The following is a 24,873-nucleotide window of genomic DNA, read 5'->3' as shown; positions in this document are numbered from 1 at the left end:
GTGTATTACTCAGGTTTGCTGGATCTCAACCCCTCTTACCCATCCAATTCTTCAGCACAGTAGAGTAGCGGTTAGCACAACACTTTACAGTACAGGCAACCGGGGTTCAATTCCTGCTGCTGGCAGTAAGGGGTTTGTATGTTCTCCCTGTGTGGGTTTCCTCTGGGTGCTCCGGTTTCCTCCCACAGTCCAAAGGCATACCGACTGGTCATTGTGGCGAGCATTAAAATCAGGGGGTTGCTGGGCAGTATGGCTCAAAGGGCCTATTCCACACTGTATCTAAATAAATAAACAAGCATCTGGTACAGGGTACGCTCAGCTGATAACAATCAGCTAAACTGAAATTCCAGTGTTTGCTGTAATTATTATTTTAAAAGATCAATGTGTTTGATGAATTTATTTATTGAGGTACAGCTTTTCTGGCTGTACAAGCCACACTGCCCAGCGATCCCCGATTTAACCGTACCCTAATCATAGGAGATTATAGGCAGCCAGTGGAGTAGTGACATCAGCACCAGACTTTGAAGCAAATGGTCCCAAGTTCAAATCCAGCCGGCTCATTACACACTTTCTATCCGTGCTGGGTTGAGTGTCTTGCTAGCAACTCAAGACTTGTAAACAGCAGTCAAATGCTATGCAAATGACAAAAAAAATGCTGCTCAAGTTGTGTCAAAAATCACTGGACAATGACCAATTATCTTACCAACTGGCAATGGCTTTGCACTGTGGGAAGCGCCCGGAGGAAACCCATGCAGTAATGGGGAGAATGTACAAACTCATTACCAACAGTGGTGGGAACTGAACCCGGGTCGCCAGAACTGTAAAGTGTTATGCTAACCACTACGTTACTGTGCTGCCCAATTATGATTTAGAGTATTAAATTAATCCTCCAGAAGGACCACAACCTTATCCTAGGGTTTGCAAGCTTACGTGCCTCAACGACCTGGAGAGTTATGTTGGCTGCAGTCAGCACTTTATACTTTAGCTCTTGGTAGGGTCACCCTTGCCAAACAGGTCAAAGGGTAGAGGCCAGAATAAGAGAGGTCCACCAGTCCTCCAAGTTCAGGGCTTCAGCTCAGGGCTAACAAACCAGACAGGTAAAACAAAACAGTTATAGAAAGAACAATGAAGAATCCTTCTACATCTGAGTATGAAAGTCTCCACGTGGGACTTGCGAGGCTGACAGTAGTGAAAACCGAGAGGAAGCTCTGAAAACCTCCAGGGATGGAGGACCCTCATTGCTCATCACCCCAAACGCCTGTGGCATAATGGGCAGTAAGTAAATACTTAGTTAATCTGGGCTCTAGTCACACTGTTAAATATAATGGAATGGTCCAATCAAAAAGACTTTGCTTTTAATTATAAACTGTGGATTGGACAATAACTCTTCGAATATACAGCATATTTCTAAATCTAACCTTGAAATTAACAGAAGATACATCTGTATGCGACATTTAAACAGTAATGCCTTTCAGCCATTGGTCAATACTAGATCTTTATTAACTGCCTCACATTCCAAAATTTATCAAGTATCTGTAAATGTGTCACTCAGATTTATTATGAACTGAATGAGATTACTGGAAAATAGTGCAGAAAGTTACAAAAGAGAGTCCACAAGAGAAACACAGAAGCCGTTGTTTAAGTTCGACTTTTTATAGTTTTGACCTATAACCAAATCAATTTAGTAAAAAGAAATGCCATCTTCTTTAATAATAATGTGCTGTCAGCAGCTGATTGATTGTAATGCGCTCAGTTCAAAAATCAGTTCTGAATCATACTCCAGTTTACCGAGATTTCCCTGCAACTTTTCATAGTTGATGTGATGCGTGCAGAAATTCTACACAACCGCACTCAAATAAAAGAATTTCCCCACACGTCTGCAAGCATTCCTGAATCTTCCTTCTGTTGAACTCGAAGCTCGAGAACAGAGAGGCTTGTTGCAAGAGCTGATTTGTTCATGTGCATTCCACTGCAGTAAATACGATGATGTGGAAATAGCAAGCAAGTCATCTGGTCAATGTTCTGGTTCTCCAGAGATTGCACACAATGATAAGACTTCACCTTTTGGAACTTTCTGCAATTTTCACGTCAAATGTAGATCATTTAAATTGATAGCACTGGAATACAGTTATTAAAGCTAATGGTAAAAGGCAAGTATGTGAGAACTTTGCAGCTGATGACTAAACATGAATAATCAAAACCTTTTCCATCTACTGCAGCTACCAGAAATAAAAAAAACTTAGTAAAAATCAAGTATTTTAAAAATCACCTTGAAACAATGCGACATTATGATTCAGTAACAAAAGTATTTTGAACGGTTTTGCCCTTCAAAACATGCAAATATTAATGACGTCAAACTGAAACAGCATGAATATACAATCTGATTTTCATTCACAACTGGAATCAGTACAAGTTAACTGAACAATGAATGTTTGTTCCCAGACTCACATATTGCTTTAAATGTCAGAGTTTTAAATTGATCACTACTGCCATTTTAATCATTTCACAGGAAAGTGATACATAACCGGCACATTGTAACACTGCTGATGTATCCACAGTACCAGAGAAGAATGGGTATAGAATCTGCTTTTTTAAAACTCAGGATTCCTATCACCACAAAAACAGTGAGAAATGAATAATAATGCAATTTTTATTACAAATTTCATTCAAATACTTTTCCAGAAAGCAAATTCCAAAAAACAAATCACAACATCAGCACTTCATTTTTACGGTGTGACATTAATTTCATAATCACAAGGAAGTCTGCAGCTACAAGAAATCCAGAGCAACACAAGGATGAGAGGGAAAATGGATCAGCAACAAGGAAACAGCGGAGCAGACTCAATGGGCCAAATGGACTAATTCTGCTCCTATATCTTATGGTCTAAGGATGTAATGTTGAGGCTTTATAAAGCACTGGTGAGGCCTCACTTGGAGTATTGTGAGCAGTTTTTGTCCCTTTTTCTAAGAAAGGATGTGCTAACGCTGGACAGTTCAAAGGAGGCTCACGAAAATGAATCCAGGATTGTCAGAAGAATGAGTACAGGCTCAGAGCCGTCAAATTCAGAATTCAGAAGAATGAGGGGTGACCTCGTTGAAACCTATTGAATGGTAAAAGGCCTTGATAGAGTGGATGTGGAGAGGATTTTTCTTATGGTGAGGCATTCTTAGACCAGAGGGTACAGCCTCAGAATAGAGATACATCCTTTTAGAATACAGATGAAGAGGAATTTTTCTAGCCAGGGAGTGGCGAATCCGTGGAATTCCTTGCCACAGGTGGCTGTGGAGGCCAAGTCACTGGGTATATTTAAAAGTGAGATTAATAGATTCTTGATTAGTTAGGGCATGGAAAGATCTGGGGCAGAAGGCGGAAGATCGGGGCTGATGCAAAATGGATCAGCCAGGATGAAACGGCAGAGCAGACTCGGTAGACCAAGTGGCCTAATTCTGCTCCTTTATCTTATCGTTTAACACACACACACACAAAATGCTGGAGGAACTCAACAAGTCAGCCAGCATTTATGGAAAAGAATCAACAGCGGATGTTTTGTATGTGTAACATTAATTTAATTTACTTCACTGAAAGTCCAAATAGTCTACAATACAATGATATATTGAGTTTATGGTCTAAAAGTTCCTTCTTTTTGAGGCCTTCACACTTCTGTACCTCCTTCCTGGTGGCAGCAATGAGAACAAGGGATGACATGGGTGATTGGGGCGGGGGGGGGGGGTGAAGAAGCTTCTTGAAAATATCTTGGATACTACCGAGGCTACTGCTCATGATGGAGTTGACTAAGTTTACAACTCTCTGCAGCTTACTTTGATACTGTGCAGTAGCCCCCAACCATACCAGTCAGTAAGTAGCATTCAACACCAATTCATTTTGATCCACTGATTTTCAGAAGAATTGAGTTTCAAAAACAACTTCAAATTTGAGATCAACCACTGTGCCAAAAAACTAATTGCATCATTCAAAATTCAAATGCAGCACAAAATTCACATTCTGTAGGAGATGGGAAAACGCACAGCTGGAGTTTGCGAATAATTTGCTTCCCTATTTAATACATTGTGCTCATAATTCGTCTATTGTTAAACAGCAAATTCCACAAAGCTGAGCACGTTTCATCCTTTCGAATGGAATTGTTCACTACATGGTTGTGTGTTCTCCTCCACTGAACAATTACCCAGGCCTAACCATGAGACTGAAAATGAATATATTCCTTATTTGAGAAAACAGGACATTCAAAAGATGTCTAGTGTCTTGTTTCTATGTTCCTTGTCATTTTCAAAGACACATCTATTGGTGCTTGACAGAGAAAATGCATTAGTAAAATTTCTTCTGCAGCCTTTTTCAGTGACTGGAACATTTCCCGTCTGTTCTGTTCAGGAATGTAGACTATTCTCCTTGTGAAGGAAACATAATTACTTGTAAGAACAGCCTAAGATGTCCACATATGAATAATAATTTATATTGCAGAGCAGATTCACTTCATTCATGCACTGCTGTAGACCAGATCAGCAAGACTAAAACGTCTTTAAATTAAGACCTCAGGGAAAAGCCATATAGTTATCTACCTGGGAACATATAATGCGCTACCATGATGATAAATAAAGTTTTTTTTGTCAAGTAGCAAATTAACTGAAAATTTGTAAGTGATAATTGACCTGATATTATGCGGTAAGCTTGTCAGTGATGGTTTTAACATTTAGAAATCCTTTGGGCCAGTAACTTTAAAGTAAAAATATTATTAAGTATCAGAGGTGATTGTCTGCATTAATGCACTTAACATAGAGATGTCCAGTGACTTAACTAAAATAAGCTATTTCAGTATTTTGTGCTTTTAGAATATATCAATATTAACATAGTGACTTCATTATTATTAACTAATGGTGAATGGTAGAATATAAAACAATGTTTAAGAACATACACTTCACTAGAAACAAAATATAACTTTGTGTATATTTAGTCTTCAGGTCACAGGAAAAATGCTAATCAAAGATTAAATATTTTTAGGTTTTGAAAAGTTTGGTATTGTAAGTTTGCTGATATTGATCTTTTTTATCCAGAATTATTTTAATCCATATTAATAATTAACATTGTGCCTATTAACAAGCATATTATGTGAATGGACATTTTAAATTACGCCTGAAAAATTTTTTACTATTTACACCAACGTCTCTCCAAAGTAGGAGCAATTTTATGCAACACAATCTATCCTAAATGTTGAATACAAATAACAAAAAGAACTATTTCAGCAAGGCACGCCCTTAAAAGATTTTTGGCATTTTTATCTCTTTATACTTTTATCTCTCGAGTCAGTTGTCCAATCATCAAACGAAGCAACTTTGTGCATTGTGCTCAATTCAAGAGTGACTGAACAAAAATTTGGCAGATCATTGCCCAGATAATTTTTTGGTGCTGGACTGTGGACCAGAGAGCTGCTGAACAGAAAGGTGCTTCGCTGTCATTTAAATGGACAACAGGGTAGTTTTGTTACTAAAGTGGGAGCATCTCATTTGACTATTTTCTCAGGCACTGTGTAAAGGTAAATAAAAAAGTAAGCAAATCAAGAAAAGTGAAAGGATGTAAATTGAGGGTGGAGCAAACAGGGTGCAATATTACCTTTCCTTGCTGCAGAGAAATCAAAGGCAACATCTAAAATGCATGACCTGTACTCAGTTTAAAGTAAACAGTGGATAGTGGTTCCAATCCCCATGTGTCACTGCAATGATGGCTTGACAGGTTAGACTATGAGCAGACAGAAATGAAGGCTATCAATTCAAATTTAATTCAGCAAACTTTCAAATTTAAACAGTTTGCCCTATTATCAGAACCCTTTTGAAGACTAAGCAATCGTGCGGAATTATTAACCTTAATATTACTTATTTACCGATGTTTAAACCAGAAACACGGTGGCATCTCGGAGATTATGTAGTAAGCGCCTATTCTCAATAACGCTGAAAAAGGGTTAAAACAAAAAGAATCAACCATAGTTAATTACAGGAAGCCTGAAATAGTTGGAAATATAAATATTAATATTTAATATTTGATTAGCATTTTTCCTGTGACTTGAAGACTAAATATATACAAAGTTACAAACGCTTTTTGGAAAGCAGTGCAAGACAAATTTTAAGAAAAAATGCTGAAATAAAGGAAAAACTGATTTATCATTTGGATGTGACAGAATGTTAAAAAATAGCACTACTAAGCATTTACTGAAAAGAGAAGAACATGAAATGTTGAAGAGTTTCTTTGCTTTTGCTGCTCAAGGCAAATACTGGTGATCATAAAAAACTAACTAAATATTAGGTCCCTCAAAAACTTAAAAGATGGGATATACCTCATTTAATGGCACTCAAAACATACCAAACTCTCTTTCCCCCTTTACCCTCCTTTCAAATGTTATGTCTATTTTAATGAATTGTATTCCCACTTTTAATAAAATTTGACGGTTAAATTTACTGGACATGACGATGAATGTAAACTGGCACTTTTCGGACCTGCTAACAAGTATCAAATATGTAACAAAAAAAAACTTAAGAGTTCTTACAAAAATACATGTAAAGGGTGCTTAGCAAACATACATAAGGTTCATGCAAGACTTTCACAAGTTATATCTGAAGGGCTCAGATCTAATCAAAATAAAGCCTTATTTTCTCCACACAGAAAATTCTTGAGTCCAAGTATGTAGCACTCCGATTTTAAGTTTGATTTCATATGGTATGCAATAAAAGACAATATGGAATTATCATCATGTTTTCCATGATGGCACATTATTATGCAGAGAGAAAATACAAGTAAATTGGCTCATGGGTAGTCAAAGCATGGAGCAATAGGTTCATCAAGATAATGAAATAATACTTTGCTCGGCTGATGATCACCCATGAATTTCATACACTTTTACTAATAAAAATGAGTTTTATTAAATGTATTAAATTATAAATATAACATGGCTATTCTGGGCCCCACTGTAATTTTAAAATAATGATTAAAACAAGATATTCAAAAGGGTCAATGGATGACTGTATGACAGAACATTACAGAAGCCTCAGTCAATTACAAAAAGCCCATCAGTTGTTCTGACAATTGAAAATAACTTAAGACCAATGAAAATTCTTAAATCAAAAATAGCTTTGAATACAAATTGAAGAAAGCAATACCTTGTATGAGAGGGTTCACAGTTTTGGAAGTCATATTGTGCATCCTAAAAGACAATGCCAATGTTGTGGACAGCAGCAACATTAGGAGACATTTAAAGAATGGATATTCAGCTTTCTTCACACAGATTAAGGTGCAATGTAAATAAGTACTGAGAGAAGGCTCAAGGAAAATGCGCATAGCTAATTAAATAAAGAAAAAAAAGTTCAGAAGCAAAAACTCCAGACCATTACAAAATATACAATGCCAAACTTAAAGTTCATTAACTCTATCACACCATTAGGGAAAGAGTTAAACCTACTTCCAAATAGAAGTGGCATGGTAGCGCAGAGGTTACCACAACACTTTACAGTACCAGTGATCCGGGTTCAATTCCTGCCACTGCCTATAAGGAGTTTGTATGTTCTCACCCCAGTGACATGGGTTTCCTCTGGGTGCTCCAGTTTCCTCCCACAGTCCAAAGACGTACTGATTAATTGGTCATTGTAAATTGCCCCGTGATTGGGTTAGGACTAAATTGGGGGATTGCCGGGTGGCTCAGCTCAAAGGGCCAGAAAAGCCTATCTGTGTTGTACGTCAAACCATTGATGTGGATTTATATGTGTGATAGATGTAGAATGTTCACAATACTGTATTGAATTTTCAGCCAGGTCCTTAACTTTCTAACTCTTCACTGTTAGCTAGTTTTGTTGATTAAGAGCTAAATAAAGACAAAATGTTTTAGATTTCCCACTAAAGGGATATGTGTATCAGCTTCTTTTCCAAAACCATCTGTAGTCTATGCCATTTAAATATACAAATTGCCATACAAATTTACTTTAATTCCCATTATTCCAATGAGAAGATCATTTTGGGTCAAAATATAATGTACAGATTAACAACAATATATTATTAGTAAGATTAATATATACTTTTTCCAGCTCTTAAATTACTCTAATTTTTCCTCAAATTTCATGCACACAAACAAATAATAAATAAAGCAAGCAGGGAGGAACACATTTAGAACTTTCTTTCAGTATTGTTCTATAGTTGTCAACTCAATTGCATGCAAAAATAATTAGGAAACTGGAGTAGTTCCTCAAGAAAGATTTTAGTTTCAACTTAATTTCTTCCATTAAACTGAAGATGAAAATCTGACCCAGTACTACACTGCACTATTGAACATCTTTTTCCATGGTTCATCACACTGGTACTTCAGCCAATCATAAAATATTTGCCTTAGATTTCAACATGGCTATTCACCTTAATTAAAATTATGTTAAAAAAATTTACAGTGAACTTCAAGCATAAAGTGTGCAATAGATAGGCAGCAGGGCTCCTTTCTCTTCTATCAATACAAGACGGGCAATTGCTACCAAATTTATCTTGAATCTCAAAGTTATAGAGTCTTAAAATATTAACTTTCCCAAACTTCTCTGATGATATAAAAATTCATAATGTTGTTCTAGTTATTGATGAACAACATGGTCTTTAATTCATGATAACAATTTTACACTGCTTAAAATTGTCAATCAATTGCATCTGGTAGATTCCTCAAATTTAAAAGGAACCTTTATCTGACTGAATAAAAAAAATAGATAAATCAAATCTCATAAACTTATAAAATAGGTGTGGTTAATGTAAATCTCATGTGCCCGTGGAAATGTGTTATCCTTACTGTGGAAATATTAAACATCGAGAATAAATTTGCATCAGAAGTAGTTACCTGACTTGTAACAAAGCTACTTTACCCAAGAACAAACTATTCTACTTTCTGGAACAAACAGGAAGTCACTGTATCACAATCATGTATAAATTGCTCCACAGTAATTGCTGAATAAAAACACAACAAGCAAATCACAAAATTCTAGTTGAAACAGAAATCAAGACTAATGCTGACTACTATGCATTTCACTGAAGGCTGAACTGGGGTCCTAAATTAGTCCTCCTAAATTAATAATGCGACTTGACTGCATCTTCTATTGGAAACTGGATGTGATTAATAGTATTGCTTACAACAACAAGAGGGTCAAACCCTAATCCCAAACTCACTATGGTAAAGAGGAAAGCAGATGGGTCACAACTCGACATTTGCACTTGAATGAATGACAAGTCATAACAGATCAAAATAACCAATTATTCCTTGCCTTTAGCAAATAAAAGTTGCTTTAAAACTCTGCAGTTTATCACAGTGTTAAAAAATTGGACTATCTCGTTCACGAAAGTACAGGCAGGTCAAGTTTGCCACAGCCACAATAAGACAGTTTCAGCAAAGGGAATCCAAGCAGCTGTATCTGTGAATATAGACTCAACACACACTGAACACTGGCTCCTGTGGATAGTGAACTAAATCATTCCAAGTCTCTTGCAAAGGTAAATAGACCAAACATCTTCTATCTACCATCAGTAACTTAAAATACTCTGCATAGAAAATACACATAGTACCCCGCAATTACACTGTCAATATGGTACACAGCATTACCCAATGCAAGCGAACACGATTGTAAATATTTAGCTTAAGCTTCAATGACAAATGAAGAATATTTGTTTTCTCACTCATTAGCTTCATTTACATCTACACAAAATACAAATATAAACATCTATAAAATAATTTAATGTTTTTAAACATTAATCTTTCAAAATTCTCATCTAGCTACAAATTTTATGCTTTGAGAATAGTTAACCCATGCCTTTTTTATTTGCATGAAAAGGATTATTTTTCTATTTTATTATAAATATAACTGACTTAGATTTACTCCACACTCAGAATGAAAAATGTAAATATTAAACTTACTTTCATTTGTAACAAATAATGAACATTAGAAGCCAAATCATGCAAAATCTGAGAAAAAGGTAAGATATATTAAATCTAAACAAAGTCCAAAGGGAACAACGTATAGTTACTAACCCGTGGGTTTTTTTCAGCTACATTCTGTATCTTATTGCAATATGAAAATTATGCACATCCCCTCATACATTAACCATAAAATATATTAGTGTTAAAATAATTGAAATTCAAAAAAACTATGAGCTTATAAAGAAGATAATGAAATTTATGTAATATATGATTTTTGAGTCAATTGTTACAGAGAATAACAGCTAAAATGCACTTTATACAGCTATTAAAGATATGACCCTATTGCAGCTCTCTTTTGCGGTGCACTTTCTACATTGGCAAGGCCATTAATCAAATGGCAGGTTCAAATTGATGCATTTTATATAGACAGCCCTGACCACACACTTTAATTGCCTAGTATTAAATAGTAATTAAGTTTCCAAGCTTTAAAGTTTAATTAAAAAATTAAGTGGATGTTACAGCCATTTATTGGTTTGAAGAAGTCTTTAGCAGTCACAGTCCTCCCAGTCTGAATGGTGAAGATGCTGCAATTTGTTATCGACAGTCACTCAAATATGAGGTCATTTCCCAAGTCTGCTGCGAACAAAGGTGAACTAGGCAACTAATGAATGCTATGACCAAGAAGAACATAGACAATCTGGAGGCAAATGGTAATAAAACTTAGTTTAAAAAAATGTAGCAGTGGCTGAGACACACCTTTATAAAGTACTGCCATCAAGCAGTTTTACTGACAATCAGTTTGCTTATCCTTCAGGTACACCACAAACCACCAGGCAGAGTAATTTCAATTTTAAAATGATCACAAAATTACTTAATTCTATATAGTTAAATAGGACTGACCAAAAAAACTTACTTTTATTAGAAGCCCAGAATGAACAATTCCACTTTACACCATTATTTAAATGTTATACAATACACATCCTATGAAATTATTCATGACTAAATCAGCATGTTCATTTTTTAAAAAATATTTCATATTTAAAATCTGAATGATATTCTGTCAAAGAGAATTACAATTGTTAAATGTATAATTCCAAAAGTACTTATTTCTCATATCTTGCTTATATTAATCCCATTTTTTTCACTACCCTTCTGTTCACACAATTTCTGATATGGAATTTATTATTCTACACTGAATCTTTAACAGCCACATTCATTCAATCACTTCTCATTAAGATTAAACTAGAAGATTTTAAACAGGCTTTCCTGATTGTTCAACAAGCTGATCAAATGAGCAACAACTAGACGAACCTGAATGATCCCGGGTTTGATTCCCGTCTGGGCTAAATTAGTCCTCTACCAAAACACGAGAGTTTGCCACAGCACCTCTGTGTTAGGGAGGAAAGAGAAAGCTACCCAGAGTTCATTATTTTAATCCAATGAATCCTGCAAGAATGTGTGCACATTTAGATTTGAACAGCCTACTAACATTCACTGGCTGGCTTGCAGGTAAACAAAAGCAACTTTAACTGTAGCATGGTAACTGAAGCCTATTATCCACAGGTCTAAGCATTTATAAAAGGTGAGATATGAAGAAGATTATATAAAAGATAAATGCAAGTTTCTACCTGCCACTCTTGAAATAATTGCCGTGAAATGTTACTATAATTCGATGGTATCATTAAAACTATTATTTTTTCTTTTAAGAATCGGCACTACAGAACAACTTTCATTGAAAGATAATGTTGGATTTGGTAAAGATCATGCTAATTTTGGTAAATACAGAAGGAAGAAAACCCAGTGATATCAATGTTTCATTATGCATTTGTGAATATGCAAAACCATCAAGCAAAACACAGGAATTATAAAACAAATGCTTTTACAGTCTCTGCTGGTTGGCTCCTGTAACTATGTCTGATTTTGAACAGGACTAATGCACTCCACAAGGCAAAGAATTGTAATTGTGTTTTTCAGTTTCATATTGCAGCAAAGTAAAAAATCAATACCGTTTGTCTAGCCTGCAGTAAAAATGGAATCTCTTATTGAGTAATTAAACACCCATTATTGTCATGGACAGCAAAACAATGAATTTTAAAAGAGAACAAATTTTTATAATGAAATACCGGAGTGACAAATACATTTCTAGAAATAGACGGACAATAAAATTCCTAAATGCTTTAGGTATTGAACAAGGCAAAGAACTGGAAGAGAGAGAAAAAAGAACAATCATGCAGTAACAATGTAACCTTGAACTAAAATCATTTCAGCTGGATATAAAATACAGGCTCCAGTATATGAACATACTTTGAACTTTTATCTCTGGATCACTGTCAGTATTTGAAAGAAAGTAAGGAATTCTGGCAACAGAGCAATTAATGTAAATAGATTGGAATTTGCCGCACTCTTATTTTTGGACCTTTTGAATTCACATAATGTTGAGACAGTGCCAATTGTGACAGAGCATCTGTCTATGTAAGTAACTGACCACTCATTTCACCAGATATTTTGATGTACTATATTTATAAAGTTAGGTTTGTCTGCGCATGCAAATAATGACCATTATCAAATCTGTATCAGGCCATTGCAATGAATCGTTAATGCACTGGTCAGCAAGTATGCTTTGCACCCATAGACTTCTGGTCAATACACAGCTATTTCCAGTCCAGGGTGTCTGAGACAGGCGTTTAAAGCTGATTGCATAGACCTTTTTCCGACATTCCCCAAACTCGTATGGCAGTTTACCAACATTTCCATCGCATTCTTACAGTCCAGAGAACTGATAGGCTCAGGTACCAAGGCTCCTGCAGTCAATGTATGGCATTCTGCCAAGTACGTAGCTACATAGTATTTCAGAGCCTTGTATAAAGCATTCACCGGGCAAAGATGATTAGAAAATGAACTCTGCAGAAGACTGGAATATTACCATCACAATTTGGGAAATGAAAATCAGGATTTGGATTTACGAACTTCAAATCTTGTTTTCCTCTATTTCAATTACTTTATATTCTGAAACTGATTCAATTGTTATTTTGCTCAGAACTTTCCATGGAAATATTAAAGTTGTCCCTCTGCTACACTGTAATCATATATAGCAGTTACTAATCTGCTCTATTAAAATGTAAACACTGTAATGAAGACATCAGTTTTTAGGCAAATGTCTTCCTGCGCCACTTGGGATATGATAATTACTTGTGTAAATCTATGGATGCTCATGAATTCTCTACAAGTCCAGATTAAAAGTATTAACATTAAACCTCCCTTCCCCCAATGTTCTCCCCTGAAACCCACTCCCCTCACCCTCCCCCTCTTTAGGGACTCCCCTGTCCAATTCCCAATTTGTACACAAATCCAAAGACCACTTCCTACCAGCCATTGATCTGCTTTTTAAATTGTAAAGCAAGAGTCTAACAGGCAACGTGCACAATTTTGACGCAACATACCGAGTTACAACTATTTGGAAAGAAACAGCTCTTCTGTCTCATTCTCCTGTACCGGAGTGAATATTTCATTGGCGAATGATACTTCTGGGGGGGGGGGGGGGGGCTCGCATGATGCTTCAAACAGAATCACAGGAGGTGCTGAAGGTAAAGGAGAGCCTCAAACTTTTTTTTTGCCTTTAATTTGTTTGTGCTGCATGCTGTCAGTCAGAACACACAAAAAAATTGACCAAGCAGACAATCTCAGCAGCTGAATGTTGATCATGTCAGGGAAGTGTGTCAAGGATTTGTGGTCCTTCATCTTCAGCAGCACAGCAAACACATCCCTCAGAGCAGCCAGAGACAGCTGGTTTCACTTTGTTATGTAGCCCAACCTAGATCTGTACAAAAAATTGTCAGCACTCAGAGAAATAACACAAAGAAAACATATCCAGCTGCTGAAAGGGTGAACATCATGCATATTAGAAATGGGATTTGTTATATTTGCATGATGCTAGCTCCCCTGGGTCTCCTCTTTCTAATCTAAAGCACAAACACAACACTTAACATATTTGCTTACAGCTGACAAGCTGAGGTTGATGGCATTTTACTACAGCAGTCTTATTTACAGATACTGTAAAATGCATTATGCTTTAACCAGAACAAGACAAAAGTACTGTTTATTACATACTTCCTCAAATATTCATTATTTTACTGCTTATCTATTAAGCAGTGTAACATACACACATTAAAATCATTTTTCAACAGTTTTAAAATAATTATATTTGCAGTCACAATGGATACAAAAATCAGGCAACCTATTTATTTTGTATATTCCTTATGCAGACCAATAATTTAACTCTTAAAGCCAATACTGTGCCGACACTGACATTGTTGAACAATTTCACAAATTCAAACTTGAGCATTTACGAATGACTCTACTTGTGCGGATTTCAGCGCTTTTCCGGAAAGTGTCATTCTCGGATATTTTGTCTAAGCAAACAGACTCCATTCAAGACAGATCTCTTTTTTTTAAAGTTGCTGTTGCTTGTATATGAGCCACACTCTGGATGGGGTACACGGGGAGGCATATTGTTTTCGAATGATTACACACCACGGCAATTCGCTCACATGCAAAATACTTCAGCCAAAGTCCCAGGACGTCCTCCGCATATTAATTTGGATGACAACGTTTGCATGGGGATGCAAGGGGCCAACAGTCCTCGAACTGGAAGGGGGACGGATGGGGGTAGACATATGTCATCGTCAATATGTGGAAGTACACTTCACAGTGTTTACGTGATGCCACTGAAGGACTTCCATCACTGACCACCTCAGGGAGGCGAAAACAAAATAACCCTCACACGTTGCTTTCTTCACGCGTCTCTGGGCCGGCTGAAATTTCCCCAAGTTTGCATTTTATTTCTACAGAGACTCGCCAAGGCAAAAGTCTTTACATCAAATTTAACTGGTGGCCCTATTGATTAGACAAATTACGAATTCCTGTAAATGTCTCATTAAAATAAACTAAGCGTAAAAAATCAGATTCTACTCCAAATATCTAACAGCATAAGGTCTTTATTACTATCTTCGATTTCGGACTTTAGGACTACATTAATTGGCGGAACATTTTTATTTCCCTTGTCCTTAACTCAAACCACTCTTGGGTTTGTTATGGCTGTGTACACATCTGTATCCATGCAATATAATTAAATGGCATACACATTTACATACAACTCTCGAAAATAAGCTGCTAAACACCCTCACCCAGGTTTTATAATCTGTAATTGATTAATGCGTTCAAGTTTTGTTGCCAATAAGATTTTTGAAATAAGTAGCGCATCAGTATTTTTTTAAATCCTAAATCATACGACTGATAATTATAGGTAACCGATGACTAACCCTAACCTGTTTTCCGCTGGCCGCTCACTGTGAAATTCGCACTAATGAATACCAATTGCAAAAATCGCATTCCCGTCAAATAGCAGTTCTCATCAACTTGTACTGCCCCCGATTTAAAATTTATAAACACGATAGCCTCTCCACAGCATCCTGAGCGCACACTACTAAATCCGCTATGAATATATATTACAGCTTTAACGTGAAATCGGAAGACTCCCTGAAGCTCCAAAATTATGAATGGTATATATTAAACATGTTTAAGGAGAAAAAAAAGCCTTCTGCTCTCAAGAGTCTTTTGCAAATGACAAAATACAACAGCAACAACAAAAAAAAATCATACCATAAACACTCGCGCTACTGATCATTTCTTGCAGCCGCACAATTGAATTCACATTCAGAATTCCAACGGTTGGGTTTGCATTAACCACTTTTCCCCCTCTCTCTCGGCTATCAAATTTCACTGCTGAAAACGTGGAGCCTTTCGTCAGGTATTCATTTAACCTACATGCATACAATTAGGGGGGAAAAGCGACATCAACAAAAAAAAGGGATCCGAGGGAGACCAGAGGAGGGAGAGAGCGCGCGCGCGCGCGCACACACACACACACACACACACACACAGACACTCACACATACACACACACACACACATAAAATACAACCACATGATCTCGAATCCAAGTCGCTGTCAATTTCACTCACTTCCATGGAAACTAACAAGAAGCTCCGGGGAGGACAGTAATAGGATCGCTTTACTGTATATACCATTAGATTATACATATTCATGGCACAATACGCCCACCATGCTTCCTCCCAAGCCTGAAAATAGATGATGTGGTTATCTCTTCAGACCCGAACAGTTACAGCATAGGTTCAGCCTCGCTTCTGACACTTGAGTGCTGTTTTTTTTGGAATAAAGAATTCCCCTTGTATACCATGACAAGTAATTGCTTTTATTACACTTTGACCAGAAGTTGTTTCCCCAGCAGATCAAGCTCCGAAGCACTCTCACTTTCTCACCGGCTGCCTGATTCGACAGCAGAATAAGTCTGCCCAGCTCCAATGGGGAACAGAAGATGCACATGGGGGGTGGGGGGCCGAACTCTCGAAATCTCGCTGCTGCAATTCCCCCGCTCACTTCAATGAAAACTCTGACTCTTCCTTTGTTTTGCAAGAGTCCGCTACAGGCCACGGATAATACAAGGGGGGTCTCCCGATGAAGATAAACATTGGGCAAGTCAGGCGCGGTTTTTTTTTCCGCTCCGTGCACATAATCTCTCTCTCCTTGCGCTCGCTTCGGTTTACGGGATTCAAACATAAATGTTGCTGCCATTCGCGGCGGAATAAAAGTCTTACCTGGGATCGCTCAGAGGGCCGCCGCAATTCGAACCATCCACCCCGTGTTTACTGTTGAACGGGAACTCGGCGTGAGTGAGAATTGCCAGGGCTTTGAAATCATTCCAAGTTTTCAAACCAGTGCGCTCGGATGCCTGCCATGTTGGAATTCTGACCCAAAACAGCTGCCTGGGCCGAGGCGAGGAGCACGCATGCGTCCGAGCCGGAGAGGCAATTTCAAACCAGAGCTCGGCAATGAAACAGCAGACGCCGAGTGCTTCACTCGGAGAGTCGCCCCGCTTCAGCGACGTTGCCCTCTTCAATCTCGGGTGCCCTCTTCGTGAAATACTCCTTGCATTCCCCCACCCCCCCGAATGAGGTGTCCAAAACCACTTTTATTTTTCTTAAGCAGCTTCATTAGCTACTGTTAACCGGTAAAGGCTTTTAGCGTTGTTACTAAAATATTAACACACTTCAGGTTTTGGATTAATTAAGATTTTTATGAACAGGTGTATTAAATTATCCCCCTCCCAACGACTGTGAAACATCCGCTCGTCATAATTCAGTTGCACAGAAATGAAGATTAAAGGACGCCATTGTATTGAGCGATGGCATGTATATAGAACATAGAACAGTACAGCACAGGAACGGGCCCACAATGTCATGCCGAACCAGCCAAAAAGTAAATTTTTAAAAAACTAATCCTTCCTACACACACAATGTCCTCCCCCTTCCTCATATTCGTGTGCCTATCTAAACGTCTCTAGTGTATTTGACTCTACCACCATAACAGGCAGCACATTCCAGGCATCCGTGGTGGATCTCTGGCTAAAAGCCCTTCCTTCACATCCTCTTTAAACCTACCGCCCTCTCACCTTCAATGCACGTCCTCTGGTCTTAGACATTTATACTTCGAAATGTTGTTTTGAAACGTTCTGTTGTTAAGCACGATAATATTAATTGTCTCTAACGAGCCCAGAAGTATTTCGAGTTGTTCTCCGACGGCCCGGAGAAAAGTCTGATAAAATATATCACATCAAATTCAACCTCAAGAGTTTTGAAGGACAAATGTTGTTCTTCGACATCTGAAATACGGACACACATGTACAGCACTTTCTGTGTATACCTTCAGCCAGCGATTTAGAAGAGCTCTAAATGTTATCTTATAAATAACAATACGTTTATAAAGAATCCTATGTTTTAAATTGCAATGATAAAGCGAGCCTCTGCTATAACGGGACATCCACAGAGGGAAATGAAACAGAGGCATAATTCAAAAAAAGGAGATGTGTAAATAAAGCGTAACTGCACAAATGTTGGATTAATCTGTAATTATGATTCCTTAGAAGATACCTCTAGCTACTGGCGTACGTTAATAAAAAGGACCAAATAGTGTTCAAGTTGTGCAAATTCACTGGTGCTTTCCATAGCGTCGAGCTGAAACATCATTTGCAATGTGTTTGAAGTGCAGCTTTGGGGAGAGTTTTATTTCAGTGGAATTGATCAATGTATGCAAACGGTTTTGTACATTTAGGACGAGGATATTTCCATAAGACAAAGGAGCAGAAGTCGGCCATTCGGCCCATCGAGTCTGCTCCGCCATTTCATCATGAGCTGATCCAATCTCCCCTTTAGTCCTATTCCCCCACCTTCTCACCATAACCTTTGATGCCCTGACTACTTAGATACCTATCAATCTCTGTCTTAAATACACCCAATGACTTGGCCTCCACTGCTGCCCGTGGCAACAAATTCCATAGATTTACCACCCTCTGGCTAAAAAATTTCTTCGCATCTCTGTTCTGAATGGGCACCCTGCAATACTCAAGTCATATCCTCTCATACTAGACTCCCCCACCATGGGAAACAACTTTGCCACATCCACTCTGTCCATGCCTTTCAACATTCGAAATGTTTCTATGTGGTCCCCCCTCATTTTTCTAAACTCCAAGGAGTACAGTCCAAGAGCGGTCAAATGTTCCTCATATGTTAACCCTCTCATTCTCGGAATCACTCTAGTGAATCTTCTCTGAACTCTCTCCAATGTCAGCACATCCTTTCTTAAATAAGGAGCCCAAAACTGCACACAGTATTCCAAGGGAGGTCTTACCAGTGCCTTATAGAGCCTCAACATCACATCCCTGCTCCTATACTCTATTCCTCTAGAAATGAATGCCAACATTGTATTGGCTTTCTTCACCACCGACTCAACCTGGAGGTTAACCTTATGCATATCCTGCACGAGGACTCCCAAGTCCCGTTGCATCTTAGAACTTTGAATTCTCTCCCCACTTAAATAATAGTCTGCCCGTTTATTTCTTCTACCAACTTGCATGACCGTACACTTTCTGACATTGTAATTCATTTGCCACTTCTTTGCCCATTCCCCCAATCTATCCAAGTCTCTCTGCAGACTCTCTGTTTCCTCAGCACTACTGGCCCCTCCACCTATCTTTGTATTATCAGCAAAATTAGCCACAAAACCATCTATTTCATAATCCAAATCGTTGATATACAACATAAAAAGAAGCGGCCCCAACATGGACCCCTGTGGAATGCCACTGGTAACCGGCAGCCAACCAAAATGGGATCCCTTTATTCCCACTCACTGTTTCCTGCCAATCAACCAAAGCTCTATCTACGTATGTAACTTTCCCGTAATTCCATGGGCTCTTATCTTGTTTAGCAGCCTCATATGCGGCACCTTGTCAAAGGCCTTCTGAAAATCCAAATACACAGCATCCACTGCATCTCCCTTGTCTAGCCTACTTGTAATTTCCTCAAAAAATTGCACTAGGTTGTACTATTGCAAAATTGCACTATTTCAAAACGAAGTAGTCTGGAAATTTCAAATAAAAGCAGAAAATGTAGTCGTGTGCAGTATGTCAAAGATCACCAATGAAGGGAAAAGGTGACTGATAGCACCCTGGCTGTGTACTCTATATCAGCTGAAAGCAATGGATAAAGTGTTATGGAATATCTGGAAATGAAGATAGAAGAGGGGGAGAATGTGAGGAGGAAGAGATTTCTCTCTGCAGATCAAAAAATGTCTGGGAAATAAATAGGAAAAGTTTGAAAACATATCGATCGTTATATTAAATACAAACAATATGACAACTTCACAAATTATGGGAGAGGGGAGGTGGAATATTTGGTCGTTAATGTTCGTCAACCCCAGAGGCTCAGATATTAATTTTTCTGAGTACCAAATACTTTTCTAACCCGAATCCTTTCTTTCTCTAGATATATAAAAAGCAAACACCAAATGAAATAGTATAAGTGATCATTGAGCTCAGCTCAGTGATGACCAGAATTTGTTAAGATCAAAGGGTTGTGGAATGCGTGGGGAAGGAAGCTGTTATGGTCTTGAATTTTGTTTTGAAGATTATTAGGGAAATGCTGAAGTGGGAATGAAAAGCATCAGAAACAGTATTCAATGGGCATCATGCATTCTTCCTAAGATTATTAATGGGCCTATACATTCTCAGTCTAATTTCTCTTGTCTTTCCTATTCCAGAAATGATGGAGAATGTACAAGATTTGTACAAATGTCTTCAGATGTAAGGTGGAGAGCATTCGGATTCTAGTGAGGAGGTTTCAATTTGCGAAGTCAAGTAAAGTCAAGTCAAGTTTATTGTCTTTTCGACCATAAACTGCTGGTACAGTACACAGAAAAAATGAAACAACTTTCCTCCAGGACCCTGGTGCTACATGAAACAACACAAAACTACACTAGACTATGTAAGACAGCACAAGGCTACACTACGTAAAACAACATAAAAACTGCACTAGACTACAGACTTGCACAGGACTACATAAAGTGCACAAAACAGTGCAGGGCAGTACAATAATTAATAAACAAAACTATAAGCACAGTAGAGGACAAATTAAATAATAAATGATGTAGATGTCAGTCTGGACTCTGAGTTTTGAGGAGTCTGATGGTCTGGGGGAAGAAACTGTTGCACAGTCTGGTCTTGAGAGCCCGAATGCTTCAATACCTTTTGCCAGATGGCAAGAGGGAGAAGAGTTTGTGTGAGGGGTGCATGAAGGGGTGTTGTGTTTTCTTTTTTGCTGAATGAATATCAGGTTGGACCTCATCTGCTGCTGGCTACTGGCATGTTAAGTGGCCTGGACATTTAAACCTCTAAGTAAATATTCCACTGGAAATAAAAATGCTGGGAACCTGAAACAAAAAAAAAATGCTGAAAAAACTCAGCATATCAGACAGCACCTGTAGAAAGAGAAACATTCAATAGTTCAAAGATTCAAAGTACATTTATTGTCAATGTAGGTATGCAGTATTCAACCCTGGGATTCATCTTCCTGCAGACAGCCACTAAACAAAGAAACACTATGGAACCCATTCAAAGAAAATAATAAACACCTGATGCACAAAAAAAGAACAGATCGCGCAAATGCCAAAAAAAAAGAGCAAAAAACACACAGAAGATAAAACATCAAACTACGGAGTCTTTGAAGCAGTTTAGGAATGTTCAGTTTAGTTCAGTTCAGTTCAGTTTGGATCCTTGTGGAAATCCATTCTGTCATTTATACAGAAAGACATCTACTGTTGTCCTGTCAGGGATAATTGGACAGATATTCAAGCCTATATGCACTCTGAATTCTTCCTTAGGGGTGGGGGGTTTAGCTAGAGTTATAGGCTGACAAGAACCGGAGTGCCGAGGCAGAGAGTGGAGTAGTTGTGGGTAAAGGTTATGTTAAACCTGCATACAAAGACAGGGATTGAAAGGTTGAGCATGGTGGGGAATCCTGTTCTGAGTTGTGTCCATTTCAATGCAAGGAGTACTTTAGGTAAAGTGGATGAGCTTAGACCATGGAATGGCATGTGGAATTATGGCATTGTGGCCATTTGTGAGGCTTGGTTGCAGGAGGGGCAGGGCTGGCAGCTCCGTGTTGCATGGTTCAGTTGTTTTAGGAATGATAGAGGGGGAGGTATTAAAGTGGGAGGGGTGGCATACTAGCCAGGAAAAATGGCCCGATAGTGCCCATTACAGGCTGCATGGCTCCTCTACTGAGGTTCTATGGGGGTAATTGAAGAATAAGAAAAGAATGACCATGTTAGTGGGATTAGATTGTATACCAGCAGGATTTAGAGGAACAAATTTGCAAGAAAAATAAGGTTGTGTGAGTAAGTGATTTTAACTTTTCACATATTGATTGGGACTCCCATTCTGTAAAAGGAATGGATGGGACAGAGTTTGTCAAATGTGTTCAGGAAGTTTCCTTAATCAACGTACAGAATTTCCAGCTAGAGAGACTGTGATATTGGATCTCCTATAGGGAACAAGACAGATCAGGTAACAGAATGCCATTAGATTCTGGATAATTATAGAGAAGGATAGAACTAGTCCTCGGGTTGAGATTCTGAATTGGCGAAAGGTCAATCTTGTTGGCATCAGGAAGGATCTGGCAAGTGTGGATTAGGGTAGGTTGTTTTCTGGCAAAGGTATGTTTGGTAAATGGGAGGCCTTTAAAAGTGAAATTTTGAGAGTTTGTATGTTCCTGACAGAATAAAAGGAAAGGATGACAGGTTTAGGGAACCTTGGTTCCCAAATGATATTGAGGCCCTGCTTAAGAAAGAACAGGAGATGTATAGCAGGTATAGGTGGATAAATGAGGTACTTAAAGCAGATAAGAAATGCAAGAGAACACTTAAGAAGGAAAATGGAGAGCTAAAAGAAGACATGAAGTTGCTCTGGCAAACCCTAAAAGGTCTTCCACAGGTAAATTATGAACAAGAGGATAGAAATGAACAAAATTAGTCCACTTGCAGTCAGCGTAGTCAACTACACATGGACCTGAAAGACATGAGGGAGATTTTAAATGGAATTTTTGCATCTGTATTTACTCGGTAAAAGGGGACAGAGTTTATAGAACTGAGGCAAAAAAGCAGTGAAGTCATGGACCATATTCAGATTACAGAAGAGGAGATGCTTACTGTCTTGAGGTAAATTAGGGTGGATAAATCTCCAAGGCCTGACAAGGTGTCCTCTCGGACCTTGTGGAAGCTAGAACAGAATTTGCAAGTGCCTTGCCAGAGGTATTTTAATATTCTTAGCCATGAGTGAGGTTCTGGAGGACTGGAAAATAACTAATATTTCTCTGTTGTTGAATAAGGATAAACCAGGAAATTATAGGCCTGTGAGCCTAGCATCGGTAGTGGGTAAATTATCTGAAGGTATTCAAAGGGACTGGATAAATAAGTATTTGGATAGACAGGACCTAATTAGGCATAATCAACGTGAGTGTGGTGGGCCATATCTAACCAACCTTAGAGATTTCTTCGAGGAGATGATGAGGAAAGTTGATGAAGGAAAGACAGTTGATGTTGTCTACATGGGCTTTAGCAAGGTCCTTGGCAAAATCCCGCAGGGAGGCTGGTCAAGAATATCCAGTCACTTGGCACTCAGGATAAGGTAGTAAATTGGGTTAGCCATTGACTTTGCAGGAATGGCAGTAGATGGACACCTCTCTGACTGGAGGTCCGTGACTAGCAGTGTGTCACAGGGATCAGTGCTGGGTCTGTTGCTGTTTGTCATCTATAGCAACAATTTCGATAATAATGTGGTAAACTGGATCAACACATTTTCTAATGACACTAAGATGGGGTGTAATGAACAGCAAGAAAGTCTATCAAAGCTTGCAGCGTATCTGGACAAGCTGGATAAATGAGCTGAAAAAATGGCAGATGGAATTTAATACAGACAAGTTTGAGTTGTTGCACTTTTGGAGGATTAAACAGGGTAGGATTTACACAGTTAATGATAGGGTACTGAGGAGTGCTGTAGAACAGAGGAATCTGTGAAAACACATCCATAATTCCTTGAAAGAGGCATCACAGGTAGATTGGGTCGTAAAGAGGGCTGTATCGAGTATTGGAGTTGTGATGTTATGTTGAAATTGTGTAAGACGTCAGTGGGGCCAAATTTGGTGTGCTGCTTTGGTCACCTACCTATAGAAAAGATGTGAAAAAGTTTGAAAGAGTGGAGTGAAGACGTACAATGATGTTGCTAGGACTTGAGGTCCTCAGATATAGGGAAAGGTTGAATAGGTTAGTATTTCATCCCATGGAGTATTGGAGAATGAGTGAGATCTGATAGAGGTATAAAAATTATGAGAGGTATACAGTGCCTATGAAGAGTGTTCACCCCCGCCCCGGAAGTTTTCATGTTTTATTGTTTTACCACAATGAATCACAGCTGATTTAATTTGGCTTTTATGACACTGAACAACATATAAAAGATTCATTGGTATTAAAGTGAAAACAGATCTCTACAAAGTGATCTAAATAAATTACAAATATAAAGCACAAAATAATTGATTGCATAAGTATTCACCACGCCCCCCCCCCCCATTTAATATGACACACCAAATCATCACTGGTGCAGTCAATTGGTTTTAGAAGTCACATATTTAGTTAAATGGAGATCTGTTTTTGGAGACCTGTGTGCAGTCAAGGTGTTTCAATTGATTGTAGTAAAAATACACCTGTATCTGGAAGGTCCAATTGGTGGTGAGTCAGTATCAAGACAAAAATTACACCATGAAGACAAGAGAACACCCCAAGCAACACTACAAAAAGGTTATTGAAAAGCACAAGTCAGGAGATGGATACAAGAAAAATTCCAAGTCACTGAATATCCCTTGGAGTACAGTTAATTCAATCATCAAGAAATGGAAATAATACAGCACAGCTGTAAATCTTCCTAGAGCAGGCCATCCTCAAAAACTGAGTGACCATGCAAGAAGGAGACTAGTGAGAGAGGCTACCAAGAGACCTATGACAACTCTGAAGAAGTTAGAAGCTTCAGTGGCTGAGATGGGAGAGACTGCACATACTTGCCCAGGTGCTTCACCAGTCACGGCATTATGGGAGAGTGGCAAAGGGAAAGCCACTGTTGAAGAAAGCTCACATGAAATGATTTAGAAAGGATATACTGACATTGGAGAGGGTTCAGAGAAGATTCAAGAGAATGATTCCAGGAATGAAAGGGTTACTGTGCGAGGAATGTCTGGCAGCTCTTGGACTGCATTCCCTGGAGTTCAGGAGAATGACGGGGGTGGGGGGGGGGGGGGGGATCTCATAGAAATATTCCAAATGTTAAAAGGCCTGAACAGATTAGATATGGCAAAGTTATTTCCCATGGTAGGGGAGTCTAGGACAAGAAGGCCCAACTTTAGGATTGAACGATGTCCATTTAGAACAGAGATGCAGAGAAATTACTTTAGTTAGAGGGTGGTAAATCTGTGGAATATTTTGC

The 24,873-nt window shown here is 38.4% G+C and overlaps 1 protein-coding gene across 3 annotated transcripts in view; it reads right to left on the bottom strand.

Moving 5' to 3' along the window:
* The window catches only part of fign (fidgetin), a 122,137-nt gene that overhangs the window by 73,955 nt on the left and 23,309 nt on the right, over positions 1–24,873 (bottom strand). Inside the window, exon 1 of one of the 3 annotated variants that reach the window (XM_073047424.1) lies at positions 16,610–16,781. The exons of 1 other annotated variant lie outside the window; for it this stretch is intronic. Coding sequence is in view for 1 of the 2 variants with exons in the window: in XM_073047423.1 (XP_072903524.1) it covers positions 15,594–15,618 (25 nt within the window). In the remaining variant the exon portion in view is untranslated. Of the gene's footprint in view, positions 1–15,593; positions 15,909–16,609; positions 16,782–24,873 lie in introns of those variants that run through there. One more of the 3 variants, XM_073047423.1, reaches the window with a different exon arrangement.

Source organism: Hemitrygon akajei, chromosome 5 (assembly GCF_048418815.1).
Source record: "Hemitrygon akajei chromosome 5, sHemAka1.3, whole genome shotgun sequence".
In the NCBI taxonomy this organism is placed as follows: Eukaryota; Metazoa; Chordata; class Chondrichthyes; order Myliobatiformes; family Dasyatidae; genus Hemitrygon; species Hemitrygon akajei.
This window is presented reverse-complemented; position numbering and strand designations above follow the sequence as displayed.